This window comes from Prosopis cineraria, unplaced genomic scaffold (genome assembly GCF_029017545.1).
Source record: "Prosopis cineraria cultivar Desert tree isolate PC_DT_omini unplaced genomic scaffold, ASM2901754v1 PC5, whole genome shotgun sequence".
In the NCBI taxonomy this organism is placed as follows: domain Eukaryota; kingdom Viridiplantae; phylum Streptophyta; class Magnoliopsida; order Fabales; family Fabaceae; genus Prosopis; species Prosopis cineraria.
The window spans coordinates 668,177-683,220 of record NW_026555336.1 but is presented as its reverse complement, the minus strand read 5'-3'; the positions used below and the strand labels follow the sequence as shown (position 1 = coordinate 683,220).

Here is a 15,044-nt window from a genome sequence, read left to right as displayed (position 1 = left end):
AAATAAACTTAAGATACTAAAAGTTTTATTAAATGAAGGATATTTTTAAAAGTTTTTATTTTTTTTAAAAAATTAGGATATCAAATTATATATACTTTAATTAACGTATTCTCTCTACCATTTAATTGGGGGGATGTAAAATGTATGATAAAAATTAATGGCATGCTTTATAACTAGTATGAGGGGACCAAAAGGAGTATTTATCCTTTAATATTATTAATTTGAAATAACAAATTTTGTATAAAATACTTTTTAATTTTATTTTTAAAATATACAAGATAATAAATTATAAAATAAAATAAACTTATATGAGATAAATATTGGCTTATTGTTCTAAACAAATTGCACATTGAAAGATTATATATTGCTTATATGTATAAGATAATATCACAATAATTTTTTTAATTTTACTCTTAATAATATCACAATTAACACGTATCATATATGGTCAAAACTTTGATACGTATGTTCAATCCAATTTTTATTATAGAATAAATTATTATTTAGATTTTAGTTTATGTAAATTAACAAAATATGTTAATTTCTGATTGTAAAATATTTTATTTTGAGTACACAAAAATAAATATTTTTTATTTTTATCTTTTAAATTCTTACTGTTCTTATACTGTATGATGAATAGTAAAACACATTTTAAAATAAAAAATTTTTATTTAAATTTAAACATGCATAAAGTAACATAACACAAGTAAAAAAAATAAATTATTTTAAAATTTTTAATTTTTTTTATTTTATGAATATCTTTCAAATGATAAAAGATCCTTACAAATATTTAAAAAATAACTCGAACAAGTTCTTATAATACTTATGAATAAGGAAAAAAATGGTTAAAATCTAGTTTATGATAAAAAAAATTAATGACATGTTTTATAACAAGTATAAGGGACCAGAAGCAGTATTTATCCTTTAAGATTATTACACACAAATTAAGAAATACAATTAATATTTAAAAATGTTATATATGCTTCACCAAATTTACTTCTCGCTGTCTCACTAATTATGTGGAATGCATATCATTGATGAGCTATTAGTACTTTAATGCATTTAAAGTATTTATATTTTACTTTGATTTGACACATGTTCTCCAAGTATAACTTATTTTAATTACGAACACACTTTTCCTTGCTTGTCTTCGGAGCAACTTCTTGTAGAATTTATTTTGGACACATACAGTATGTAGTTATAAATTTTATTTATTATATATATACTTTCTCTAATCCTTAATATACAATGAAATTTGAAAAAGTTTTGTTCTTAATATAAGACAACAAAAGTAGATTAATTAATATTTTTTAAATTTTATCTCCAATTTGACTTCCTAGTCAACAATTTACTATGATTATTTATTGATTGTAAAAAACTAAAAAATATATATTGTTAGATAATTTTTTTAACAATTTTAAGGATATAACTATCATTTCTTTATAAGTATAAAGTTAGTTAAATTTATCTTATAATTTTTTATTGTTCAAATGTCCTTCTATTAGAAGCTAAATTAATCAATAGGGTTAGATATTAAATATAAGCACTTATTTAAACAGAAATTCAAAACTTAATCACCACGTTACGTTACGAGAAATTAATCCTTTTTATTAGATTGGAGTTTCAATTGGTTTTATTTTGTATTAAAAACAAGGGAGAGTGTACATATATATATATATATATATATGTTTTGATTGACATATTGATATTGACATACTTCATCTGTTTAAAAATGTAAGATATTTTTTAAAAGTTGAATATTAAAAAATATATAATATTTTTAGCTTTTAAAGTGTAATCATTTTTTTTAAAGTGCCCGTAATGAATACATCACTTTATTATAAGATAACATTCGGTTGAAAATGTATTATATTTTTAAAATGAAGTATTACTTAATATTGATACACTTATTGGTTAATGATTTTAAATTTTCTATTACTAAAAATAAATAAATACATTTAAAAATTGAAACTGATGAATTTAATTTGAATTTAAATTTTCGTATTTCTTACAAAAATATAATTTCAAATTAGACGCATTTTTCATTCATTAGATGTGATTTGAAATCAATACGTAGAAAACATAAATGAAAGAAAGTCGTACCATTTATCACTTTTTACTTTTCCAACCTCACTATTCTTCACCTGCCAGTTGTATGACTTAATGATTAATGATTTAACATTCTTTCGCGTAAAATCTCACAAATAAAATATATTATAATTTATTGATACCATCACTTTATTATAAATATTACTTCCTCACCTTTAAAAGAGTTTTTTAATTTTAAAATATAGAACATTTTAAATATATTAAAATTTTATTAAATATATTAATTTTAATATTATTTTTTTATAAATAATTTTTATCTATTCTTTTTTTAATATATTAAATTATGAGTATTTTTAAAAGTTTATATTTTTATTTTTTAAAAAATAAAGTTATTAAGTTTATTTAATGAGGTTTATTGATATATGAGATTTTGTATAAAAGTATTTTATAATTTGGGATGAAAAAAGTATTATATATTAATAATATATTGATTGATGGATGGTTAAATATATGGGAAAATCATTCTAAGGTCCCATGAAAGCATTCAAAATACGTTGAAATCTCATGAATTTATCAAATAGCTGTCAGATTTCAAGGGACTTAATGGTGAATAAGTTTGAAAATAAAATTACTAATTTATCCTCTATCATTAAAAAGAAAATTTTGCTTGAACGTAGATCTCACAAAGCCCATGATCAGTGATACTGAAGATTGATGCATATTCATAATTGTTGATCACGGTAGGGTAATTTTCACTTTCTCATATCTATGATTACCACCCTTGTCTTCATCTAAGCAAGGTCGGAATGTTCATCCGCGACTGCAGTATTTCATTGACAGAAAACAATATAGTGATTGTTGAGCGAGTAAACGATTTCTCATGTGTTAACAATTTCATTATTGTTTAAGGGTAGGATAATGCTTTCTGGATATACCTGTGATCAATTGATTTGCATAGCTAATGGGTATGGATTATTTGGTGCGATATTGATACGTTGAAAAATATCTGATACAAAAAACTCTATATATTGTCAATAGTGTATTTTTGTGTTGTCAATATACTATCGATAGTTGTCGATACACTGTATTATGCAGGATGATTTGTAAGAATGCTTATAGCATTGAAAAACATGTATTATGTTATGTTTTTTTTTCATATAGCGGACATTTTATATATTATTCTTAAGCATGTAATGCAAGCTTCTTTTGTTGCAAAATTTCTGTTGTACCTCATAAGATTGACTTATGGTGCAGGATGACCTCTATAGGAAGAAGATAGAATTCTTGTGGTGGTTATTGAGTCATTGTAACAGCATGAAGGAGCACGAAGCCATGCCCTTATTAGAAAGATCCCAAGAAAGGAAGAAGAGAAAATAGAAGTTTATTGATAGAACTTTAGGATATAACTTTATTGATAATCATGTCCTTTTATGTAGTTAGCCTATTTCGTGTCTTAGACAATGTTATTATGAATGGTGATTATAAGTTTGTAAATGTGGCAAATAGTTTGTTTTATTAATTAAATGTTAACAAGTGGCCAACTGTGATTGACAAGTGGTTTTCACTTTATTGATAAGCTATGCATTCACTATTGACTAGTGCTGATATATTAGGTGCTGTTATTCCCTTTAAAAATCAACAAACTATAAGGACCTGTTGATTACTTGTTATTAGCAATTGACAAGTGGTTATCACTAAATTGACAAGTTATGCATTCACTATTGACAAGTTCTGATATACTAGGTGCTGTTATTCCCTTTAAAAATTAACAAGTTACAAGAACTTATTGATTATTTGTTGTTGGTAATTAAGAAGTGGTTATCACTATATTGACAAATTATGCATTTACCATTGACAAGTTCTGATACATTAAATACTATTATTTCCTTTAAAAATTAACTAGTTATACGAACCTATTGACCACTTGCTATTGGCCATTGATTGCAAGTTATCACTATATTGACAAGCTATACATTTGTCATTGACAAGTGTTAATACATTAAGTGCTGTTATTCCCTTTAAAAATCAATCAGTTATAAGAACGTGTTGACTAGTTGCCGTTGGCCATTGACTACAGGTTATCATTATATTGACAAGCTATACATTTTTCATTAACAAGTGTTGATACATTAGGTGCAATAATTTCCTTTAAAAATTAACTAGTTACAAGAACTGACTGACTACTTGCTATTGTCTATTAATTGCAAGTTATCACTTCATTAATAAGCTATGCATTCTTCATTGACAAATGCTGATACATTAGGTGCAATAAACAAAAAAATAAATTCCAAATACATAAACAAAAAAGTACACTTGTCTTTGATATTTTCTAACATGGATTAGGATTTTTGCAACTCTTGGAGGTATGACCAGTCTCATGGTATCTTGCACAATGATAAACCCTTTTGTTTTGGATTTGAAATTCCCTTCTTTTACACTTTAGCCTACCCGAAGGCTTGATAGTCATTGGTAGCTTCAAGCAGGTTTAGGTTAATAAATTTGTCACTGTCAATGCTTATGGACATGGATAGTCATGTGTGGCTACCGGCCTCATGTTATTGGCATATATCTTCTGTTAAGCAATAAACTTGTAACATTCATCCACAAAATTGTACGCATTGCCATAAATTAGCTTGATTGCTGCACATGCATGTACACAAGGTATTCCACTTATTTGTTATGCTAAACAAGAGCATGTATGTGTTGCTCATTTGATGATATCATTCTTATCAACTCTTTATACGTTGTCCGTTCCTTTATTGTTCGTGTTCTAACACTCCCCCCAACATATTGCATACTTTCTTGGTCATAATTTTGAAAATGTCCTCTATATAAAAAAAATATAATATATGTTTTCCAGAAGAACTTGCCATCTTACAGGTCAATCTATACCACACACAGTGTATTGACAACTACACACAGCATAATGTCAACACATTCATCTACTATTGTCAAGATGCAGCGTTGTTTCATAATAGAGATTTTGCAACAAACGAAGCTTGCATCACATGCTTGAAAATAATATATAAAATGTCTCCTATATAAAAAAACATAACATAATACATGTTTTTCAGTGGTATAAGCATTCTTACAAGTCATCCTGCACAATTCAGTATATCGACAACTATCGATAGCATATTGACAACACAAGAATATACTATTGACAACATGTAGAGTTGTTCGTATTAGCTATTTTTCAATGTATTAATGTCATACCAGATAAATCCATACCCATTAGCTATGCAAATCAAATGATTGTAGGTATACTCAGAAAGCATTATCCTACCCTTAAATAATAATAAAATCATTAACGCATGAGAAATCGTTTACTCGCTCAACAATCACTGTATTATTTTCTGTCGATGAAATACTGTAGTAGCAAATGAACACTCCAACCTCGCTTAGATGAAGACAAGGGCGGTAATCATAGATATGAGGAAGTGAAAATTACCCTACCATGATCAACAATTATAGATATACATCAAGCTTCAGTATTGCTAATCATGAGCTTCGTGAGATCTGTGTTCAAGCAAAATTTTCTTTTTAATGGCAGAGGACAAATCAGTAATTTCATTTTTAAACTTATTCACCCGTAAGTCCCTTAGAATCTAGTAGCTATTTGATAAATTTATGAGACTTCAGTGTATTTTGAATACTTTTATGGGACCTTAAAATGATTTTCCCTAAATATATTGAATGTTGAATACAGTTTTAAAATTGTTTAACTCAAATATATTTTTTAAATTTGAATTTTTCTCTAGGATATTTTTAAAAGCGTGGAGCAGGAAATAGAAACGGAGTTAGTGACGTCACCCACCGGGGGGGCAAACATCAAGGGCATGCGCGCAATTCAGCGGTCCTCCCCCACCCAAACCCCACCCCTTTTGTCCCAACTTTTATATATTCTCCTCCAACCCATTTCCTTTTATCATGTTCTCTCTTCTTCTCCTTTGTTTCCAACCTCTCACATTTCTCCTTTTGTCTTCTTCTTCATACTAATTAACTCAGGTAAGCACACCTCAACAACTAGTATCACTTTCTTTACCTTCCCATCATCTCAACCAATAACTAATCGTGTTCTATCGAAATGCATGTTCTTCCTTTGTATATTTCTCTCTGTGTTGTATATGAGCATGTATGAGGTCCCAATACTCTACTATAGTTATATGGGGGGGGTGTGGAAAATGTGATTTAGAGCTTGAAAACAAAAGATAGAAGGCTGCAACAGAGCGGGAACCCATGGAAAGTTATGCTTTAGGGCTTTTGAATCGCCATTTTCTCTGGTGACTGGTGAGAGTCCATCAGGAGGAAAGCGGTCAGATGTGCCGTCAAAATTCTCGACAAGGAGACAACCCAGTCAGAGCCTTAGTTTCCACAACGAGACATCATGCTAACCTTTTCTCACTCTCTCTCTTATCCTTCCCATGCCCGGCCTTGATCCAATACAAGCCTTTTCTCTTTCCAGAAACGCGTGCCATCTTCTGATAGCGTCATCCATGCTACTCCCTATAATCAATATTCCCATTCCTTCTTTTCGTTCACATTTTCGTAGCCACTTTCTCATCCTGCTTCAAGTTTGTTTTAACCTCTTTTAGAATTCTTTATTTAAATTAGTGTTTTCATACTTAAAACAAAACACAATTTCTTTTTTTTTGCTATAGCCTAGTTATTACCCTATGCGTCTAATTATCTGTGAATATAATTATCTATAGCAAATGAAATGGGAACCCCGTTCTTGTTGAATCATTCCTACCATTTACTAACACAAGACAACATCATTAGCCCGAGCCTCTAGTTGTCCGTTTCATGTACAGATCCCTCCACGCACCCGCCCTGATCTAAGGCTTCAAACGATCTTACTCAAACTCTCATAATTCGCTTTCTCTCTCTATCTTTTAACCCCTGGAAGAATCATTATTGCTTCTGAAATTATGGGTTTTGTTTTTTAACACGCGCTGATTTCTTTACTCGGATTAAATTTCTGGTGTGTGGTTAGCTAAACACTAAATGAGCTGATGATTATCTCTGATGACACTTGTCACCTATGCACTAAAAGCGCTTATAGTATATTGCTCCCCTTTACAATGTTTCTCCCCTCTTCTTTTAAAAGCCAATCTCGGGGTCCTCCTATCTCATTCACCTATATGGCGCTCTTTGGTTATAATTTATACATGATGATGAAAGTCAAGTGTGGTTGGCATTAATGGAGGTGGTGAATTTTATGCAGTACCAGTTACTACTATGATGGAGTCGATGGAGTCATGTGTCCCACCTGGGTTTCGTTTCCACCCAACCGATGAAGAGCTTGTTGGCTATTATCTGAAGAAAAAAGTTGCTTATCAGAAGATTGACCTTGATGTTATCAGAGAGATCGATCTATATCGCATAGAACCGTGGGATCTTCAAGGTACAAAATACATACAAGCATATATACAGTCCTCTTCTTTATTCTGTTCATTCCATCCCATGTTAGGGTTCTCAATGTCAAATTCTGCCGTACTTCGCGAGTATCATACTATATAAGTATCCACACGCATGCATCAATGGCGACATGATTCGAATTGCATCTATATTTTGTATGTCTTCTTGTGCTGGCCCGGGATACATCTGTTCATTTCATATCTTACCGTGGATTATAGGATCGGTGCTTGTTATTAGGACTTTAGCTAGATTGCACCCATAAGTCTTGGGCGGATCTGTTTCAAAGCAACCAGTTGTGGTATATTACGACGTTGTAGATAATTTGTTAAAGGTTTTTGGTTCAAACTTCAGTTCTGTTATGTATGAAAAAAGATGCTCGGTTCTGAGTTTTCTCGGCGTTGCTTGTCCATACTTTCTAAAGCATAATGACGAATGATATGACAGAGAGATGTTGGATCGGGTACGAGGAGCAGAAGGAGTGGTATTTCTTCAGCCACAAGGACAAGAAGTATCCGACAGGGACGAGGACAAACAGAGCTACCATGGCAGGATTCTGGAAGGCGACAGGAAGAGACAAGGCGGTGTACGACAAGAGAAAGCTCATAGGTATGAGGAAGACCCTCGTTTTCTACAAAGGAAGAGCCCCGAACGGGCTTAAAACTGACTGGATCATGCACGAATATAGGCTCGAATCTGATGAGAACGGACCTCCACAGGCAAGTTCTTCATATTTCCTTTCTCGCTCTTTCACTATTTTGTTGTTTGTTTATGCGTGTCGACTGAGTTTTCGTGAATCGAACTATTCGCATGTCATGAGTGGTTGGTTTTCCATGATCGCCAATCCCCTCACTTTTTCCTCTTTCAGACACGCACATAAATAAGGTCCTAAAGTAGAACATCACTTTTCTAGTTTACTGCATTATACTTGTAAATTAATCGCTTTATACTTAATTAATGGAAAGGAATCATTTTTGTTAGCTTTCTTCATAGTTCATGGACCACTAAAATGTGAACATATATTTCGCCAAGGTTGTACGTACAAGCTTTCTTAAGACGTGACTTTCACCGTCATTAATACTATACTTGGCAAGAAAGAAAAAATAAGCGGGGGACAAAAGTGAGAAGGAAAAATGGAGAAAAAATAACATTTTGTTCTGCTTAGTAACAAAGAAAAAAAGAGGAGGGGAGAGAAAAATGGGAGGCATGTTATTCTTCTCCCACTTTTCTTTCCAATATAAAAAGATTTTGGAGAGAAAATTTTATTTTAAATTTATCCATCAATTTTTTTGTTGTCATCATTTACTTCTCTCTGTTTTCATCATGATAATTTATAGTGTAGCTATATTTTGATCATAAACTTTTATTAAACAAGCAGTATATTTATTTTTTAGACCAATTAAATAGATGTTAACTCTAAATTTTCAGGTTAATTTTTAGTTAAGTACCTTATTTGGTTGTAGTTTCAAATTTTAAGATTATTATATATTTAATAATTTAATAAATAAAATTTAAATTGCATAAAATTTTTTTGTCATCATTGGATGAAATAATTTTTAGTTATGTTTTTATTCAGTCAATAATATATGATAAAAATTATTACTGTATGTAGTATATTAAAATATTAAACTCTATCATATAAATATTTTTATAAATAATAGAGTTATTATTGTTAGCATAAAATTTACAACTTTTTTCTTCCCTCTATTTTCTCTCACTTAGCCAAACACAATAAAAAAAATTATATCCTTTTATTTTTTTTATTTTCTCTCCTCTCATTTTCTTTTCTTCCTATTTTTCTGTGTCAGCCAAGCACGTCATATGTTAAAAGTCTCGCTCCTCTCAGAAGCGAATCATAATTGAAACTTTCTTTATGACATTCCTTTTTCTGGTACACACTTCCCTGCCATTTTACTTTGGCAAACGTAAACGGTAGACTTGAATTCTGTGAGATATACTGAGCAGGTCATCTTTCAATATTCTTTGACCGGGCCGGGGCACCCAATCCTACTTAACAAGTCTTCTGGTTAATCTTTTTTCACCGGAACTCTTCTGATGATTAATCGAGTAAATGAGAAACCCACAAAAACTTAAAGAAAATATATGCAGAAATTAAAGAAAATAATGTTTTTCTTATATATATATAATCACTACCTACACTAATACATCTATCAAAACCAAACCTACAAATAAATAGTATTCAACAGCATATCATACAAATTCATTGGGCTTAGCTCAGTAAAAAGAAACATTGTGTATAGCAGTTATGATAATTATTTTCATGTGACCAATGGGGTTGATCTAAATGGTAACCGGCTCACTTTTGCTTATGGGACACATGTGCGCCTAGTCCTAAAGATCCTTGGATCTCTATATTATAGGATATATTGATCCAGATAAAACCCACCATAGCTAGGTGTGCGATGCATGTTGGATCTAGATTAATCAAGGTGATGCTCCAAATATTGAGTGGGCAACCAAAAAAAAAAAATTTGTGTGTGTGTTTGGTTTTTAATTTACATCTAGTAAAAGTTCATTTAAAAAATTCAATTATTTGTTGGATTTGACAAAAGTATATTTCAAATATGGGTTAAATGTATTTTTGACTATTACTCATAAAAGTCGTAAAAACACCCTTAAGAATAAAATTTATACATGTATCAACCTAATGAGAGAGAATGCTTGGATCCCTTGTATTTGCCTCCATAGCTAGGAGATTGATTATGATCAACTTAAAAAAAGCCAGACAATCCCCAAATCATAATAATAATTTAAAAAAAAAGAACATAATAGAATAGATAAACGACCTAGACACTTCCACACCGAATTAGATCTTATACATTATTGAATTGAGAGAAGTATATAACGCAAAAATATGTGACTTTGTGCTTTCTTTAAATGCTATCTTAACACCGCTAACTTTTTTCTCCATTTTCTCTGATTAAACATACTGTATACAATTTGTTTGTGAATGTAGAGAATTGTTCATGTATAGATCACTACCCCAATCACGTCCAAATGTAAAACTTGAAAGTTTTGTTTACTTTCTCTTAAAAAAAAAAGGGTGAGTTTGTGCAGGAGGAAGGATGGGTTGTATGCAGAGCTTTCAAGAAAAAAAAGAACGGCCAAACGAAGGCCATAGGTGGATGGGATTCAAGCCAATTCTTGGAGGAAACAAGTGGAGTGACCACAGTCGGGAATCCGGTTGACATTATCGCAAGGCAGCCTCATCATCAGAGTCATAACATAGCATTAAACAATTACATGTGCAAGCAAGAGATAGAAGTGGACAACTTGAGCACTTTGATTCGCTCATCAGACCCATTCATACAGCTTCCTCAGCTAGAAAGCCCGTCTCTTCTATTGACAAAGAGGCCCAGCTCGTCAGTGTCTTTGATATCAGAAAACAAAAACAACAATAATAACGACGAGGATGACCAAAGCGGATCAGCATTGCCCAGAAAGAAAGTGACTACTGATTGGAGGGCTCTCGACAAGTTTGTGGCTTCCCAATTAAGCCAGGAAGACAGCTTTGGAACGCCTAATAACAGCTCGAACATTTCGTCGTTTCTGTTGTTGCAGAATACTGCTAGTAGAGATGAAGCAGATGAAGGTAACAGGTTAAGCTTAAACCCATTTTTTAACACCAGAACCTCATCAGACTGTGATATTGGGATATGCGTATTTGACAAATAAAGAATTGAGAGGAAGTCGGTGGAAAAATAACAGTTTTCATGGGTAACTTGGTCATCAATTAATATTTTAATATATACATACATATGTGTGTTGGATGATATGCTGATACTTTTATTTTTTGGTTGCAAGATTAATGTGTGTGGAAAAGAGAAAACTCTATTGCCTTACCGCACGTTGATGCAACTCTGCGAGGCCAGCATGCCCCAAGATAACCCTAGTTAAAACCTGGACGCTCTAGCTTATTTCTATTATATATATTTACAAATTATAGTCGCAGAACGTATTTAAGCGGAAGCCTCTCATTCTCGACCACCTTGCCTTGAGGGTTGGATTAAAAAAGTTTGCAATTTTTTTCTTCAAATTTTAACTCAAACTTCTGAACTTTTGAAGTTTGAAACACGTCTCGGTATTGTGTTGAAGCTTATTGTCATGTTATACTGGTTAGCTTTGTCCAGCTATTATATGTTGAAAATTTTCAAAGGACGATGACAATTAAGGATCTCTTAAGGTTATTAATTTCAATTGAAGATCATAAAATATTGAAATTTTAATTAAGGACTATGGTCCTTACTTGAAATTGAAAAAAAAAAAGTGAATTGACTTAAATGTCCCTTAGGAAAAAATCAATGAGTGAAGTTAGTAAATTCCTAAGTGATATTGAAATGTTTCAAAAGTGAGGTTTTTTTTTTTTTCATATTGGGAAACAATCTAATCTCAAATGTGGTTTCTTATTTCCTAATTAATATTGACAATATTCCCATGTCATGATAGAAATTTCAACAGTGTTATCTCTCTCTTTTTTTTTCAAGTGGTAATTATATATAAATAAATATGAACTTTGATAAGTCATTAGGTTTATATTCTTGACTGAAGTTAGTAAATTTTTAAATCACTTTTGTATATTGATAAGTGACATTGGAATGTTTCAAAAGTAAGTTTTTTTTATACTGGAAAACAATTTATTTTCAAGTATGCTTCCTTGTTTCTCAAATGACATTAACAATATTACCATGTTGCAATAGTGATTTCAATAGTATTTTGTATATTTTAGTGTTTAGTAGAGGTCAATTTTGTAAAGTTATGTATGTTTTATATTTCAAATAAGACCTGTGGTTCTTAATTGAGATTTAAATATTTTATAATTTTTAATTGAAATTAATAACTTTAAAAGTTCCTTAATTATTATTTTTTTTATTTTTCAATGCCTTCGTGATTAGTATATGTTGATGGCTATTGTTTATACAAGCTTCGGGAATTCTAGTATTATATTTGAACAAGCCAAACTTTTCTAGGGACTCCCCCATACATACACATTATTTGGATCACTAGTTTCTTTAAGGAATTAAAGGATACACCACTTCATAAATATGATTTAATAGCATGTATTTTATAGTAATTAAAAACAAAATGTCACTAAAATAGACTTTGAAATACTCAGTTGGCGTTTTCTTTTTCAAATGTCACTTCGTCATAATTATTTTTTATTTATAAATAAAAAAAAAGAGCTAACGTTTCTCATATAAATGCCACAGCTTGTCACTGAATAATAAAGAGGCATTTCAAGAGAAGAAAAAAGCACCTAATAATTATAATTTTAATAATAAAAATAATAATTATATATCTAAACATTACTAACTCTGAAATTAACAATAATCAGTAATAATTATATATCTAAAAATTTTGAACCTTTAGGTGACTATTCTCAATTTTTATAAAAATAATTTAAAATAAGATAATACAAGTTTCTCAATATTTAAAAGTAAATTTATTATGAATATTTAATTAGTAAAGTATATTATTATATAATTAATTAAAAGATGTTAGGAAACACCACCTGTCACTTTTATATGCTTTATAAATATGAAAAAACACCGATGGCATTTCCCTAGTCAAGAAACGATACCTCTCTCTTTTATATTATTTTAAAATATTTAATAAATAATATTTATTAATTATCTTATGTAATAATAAGTAATTAAAAATAATATTTAATTAATGATATGTAATAACTATAATATTTATTAATAACAATAATTAGTTAACATTAATAAGAATACCAAACTAAATACTTTTACGAATATAATAATAAATAATTTAAAATAAATATAATAATTACTAATCAAGTAAATTAGTAATTATGAAAATATATTTCATTAACTAATAGGATAGAGGTGGCATTTCCACCGTCTTTTTAATTAATTTTTTAATATTTCATAAATAATATTATCTGTTTTTAAATTCTTAAAATAAATGAGTAGACAGGTGGTGTTTTTAAAGTCAGAAAACGCCACATCTATCTTTTCTATTAATTTTTAATATTTAATAAATATTTTTTTAATTATAATATGTAATAAAAAATAATAATTAATTAAATATAATAGTTAACTAATAATACTAAATAATTATAATATTTGATAATAAAAATAATAAGAAAATTAAATATTTCTACAAATATAAATAATTAGTAATTAAAAATTTAATAGTATATAATAAATATAATAATAATTATTTAGTTATTGTGTGCTTTGAAATTGTTGAAATTTAAAATAACATAGGTGGCATTTCTTGCCACCTCTATTTATTATATACTAAAGGAATTTAATTATAATTATTAATTACTATTAATTATTAATATATATATATATATATATATTGAATTAAAAAAAAGCTACCAAAATGCTAGAGAGAATAAAAAGACTTAGGGGTAGAGATAATCAAAAACTTGAATTCTTCAAATGATTTGTTTAAGTATTTTTGGTAATATGGAAAGTATGAAAAGCATGTATGTATAAACGGTAATGCTCCTTTTATGTTTTACAAAATATGTAAAATGGGCATGAGTTAATGTTGAGAGTTATGGATAAATTGAGTATGATTGTTGAAAATATGATATCGTTGTCATGGAAAATACATTATTATGCTCATGTATAATTGTGAACATGATGGCATCATTGTAAAAGTGAAATGGGTGGGAGTTTTACCCTAATTGAGAGATTGTTGTATTATAAGTCCAAGTGGCATAAACAATGCTTGGATAGCTCTTACGATTGGATAGCTGTGGCACTTGCTACTATAATATCACTCTTACTAAATTACAATTTCCTTTGAAATTCAAGGTAATCACTGAACTAAGCTAATTAGATTATTGGGTTTGTCATTTGGAAAAAGGGGGATCTTAAGTTTTCTTAATTCAAAATTACTTAAGCATGGTTTGTTAAATACCAAATTAGAGTAAAATATTATTTTGGAAACATGGAATACTTGATAGGAATCAAAGAGATTCAAATCCAGTTGAAAAATATCAAGGAGTGAAAACTAGAGAGATGCGTTGCCAATCTCTATTCCACAAGTTGTCGCACAGGCATCATGTGTTGTGACATGTTGCACATTATCAGATAGCATTATATTGTCAAATGATAACAATCGTGGGTAACTCTCAATGCATCCCATTTCTCTATCTAATATTCAAATGAGATGATCTAGGTATATACAGAAAGCTCTGTTATAAACTAGCTATTAGTATGGGTTTTACTTCTAAATTTTGTCGCATAAAGAAGATGAACATCATTTTCAACTTTTTATACTTTTCACAACTCAAGGGTGTTAAAAACCTTACTTATGTGTCAAAAGCTACTACTAATTCCTAGAATACAATCAATGATTTTAAGACTATTTGTACAACACACCACATGCATATAATCTTAACAATGCCAAATTTTTACTCCTTAGCCCCTTTAATATCAAAAGTGGAAGGAGGAGATTTTTAGCATTGTATAAATCATTAAATTTCAAATTCAACAACATGACGATATTCCCTACACTTACACTAGTAATTCTAGTCCTACCAATACTTAATCGACTTATGTACAATATTTTAGGGC

At 29.6% G+C, this 15,044-nt stretch overlaps 1 protein-coding gene across 3 annotated transcripts; it reads left to right on the top strand.

Moving 5' to 3' along the window:
- Positions 1–6,012: 6,012 nt before the first annotated feature.
- LOC129312149 (NAC domain-containing protein 37-like) lies at positions 6,013–11,592 on the top strand. Of its 3 annotated transcripts, none has more exons than XM_054954758.1 (4): positions 6,013–6,057; positions 7,277–7,456; positions 7,915–8,186; positions 10,546–11,254. In XM_054954758.1, the coding sequence occupies exons 2-4, from the start codon at positions 7,291–7,293 to the stop codon at positions 11,161–11,163; spliced, it is 1,056 nt and encodes a 351-aa protein (XP_054810733.1). In that variant the 5' UTR covers positions 6,013–6,057; positions 7,277–7,290; the 3' UTR covers positions 11,164–11,254. The 3 variants fall into 3 exon arrangements, with proteins under 3 accessions (XP_054810733.1, XP_054810734.1, XP_054810735.1); XM_054954759.1 differs by lacking the exon at positions 6,013–6,057 and adding an exon at positions 6,749–7,033; XM_054954760.1 differs by lacking the exon at positions 6,013–6,057 and adding an exon at positions 11,293–11,592 and having other exon boundaries at positions 7,196–7,456; positions 10,546–11,080.
- The last annotated feature ends 3,452 nt before the right edge of the window (positions 11,593–15,044 follow it).

Excerpts from the sequence above, each read along its gene's own strand:
- LOC129312149 (XM_054954758.1), top strand. The coding sequence starts at position 7,291 with ATGATGGAGTCGATGGAGTCATGTGTCCCACCTGGGTTTCGTTTCCAC. Across the intron at positions 7,457-7,914 it reads AGAACCGTGGGATCTTCAAG|AGAGATGTTGGATCGGGTAC; the intron begins GTACAAAATACA and ends ATGATATGACAG. Across the intron at positions 8,187-10,545 it reads ATGAGAACGGACCTCCACAG|GAGGAAGGATGGGTTGTATG; the intron begins GCAAGTTCTTCA and ends GAGTTTGTGCAG.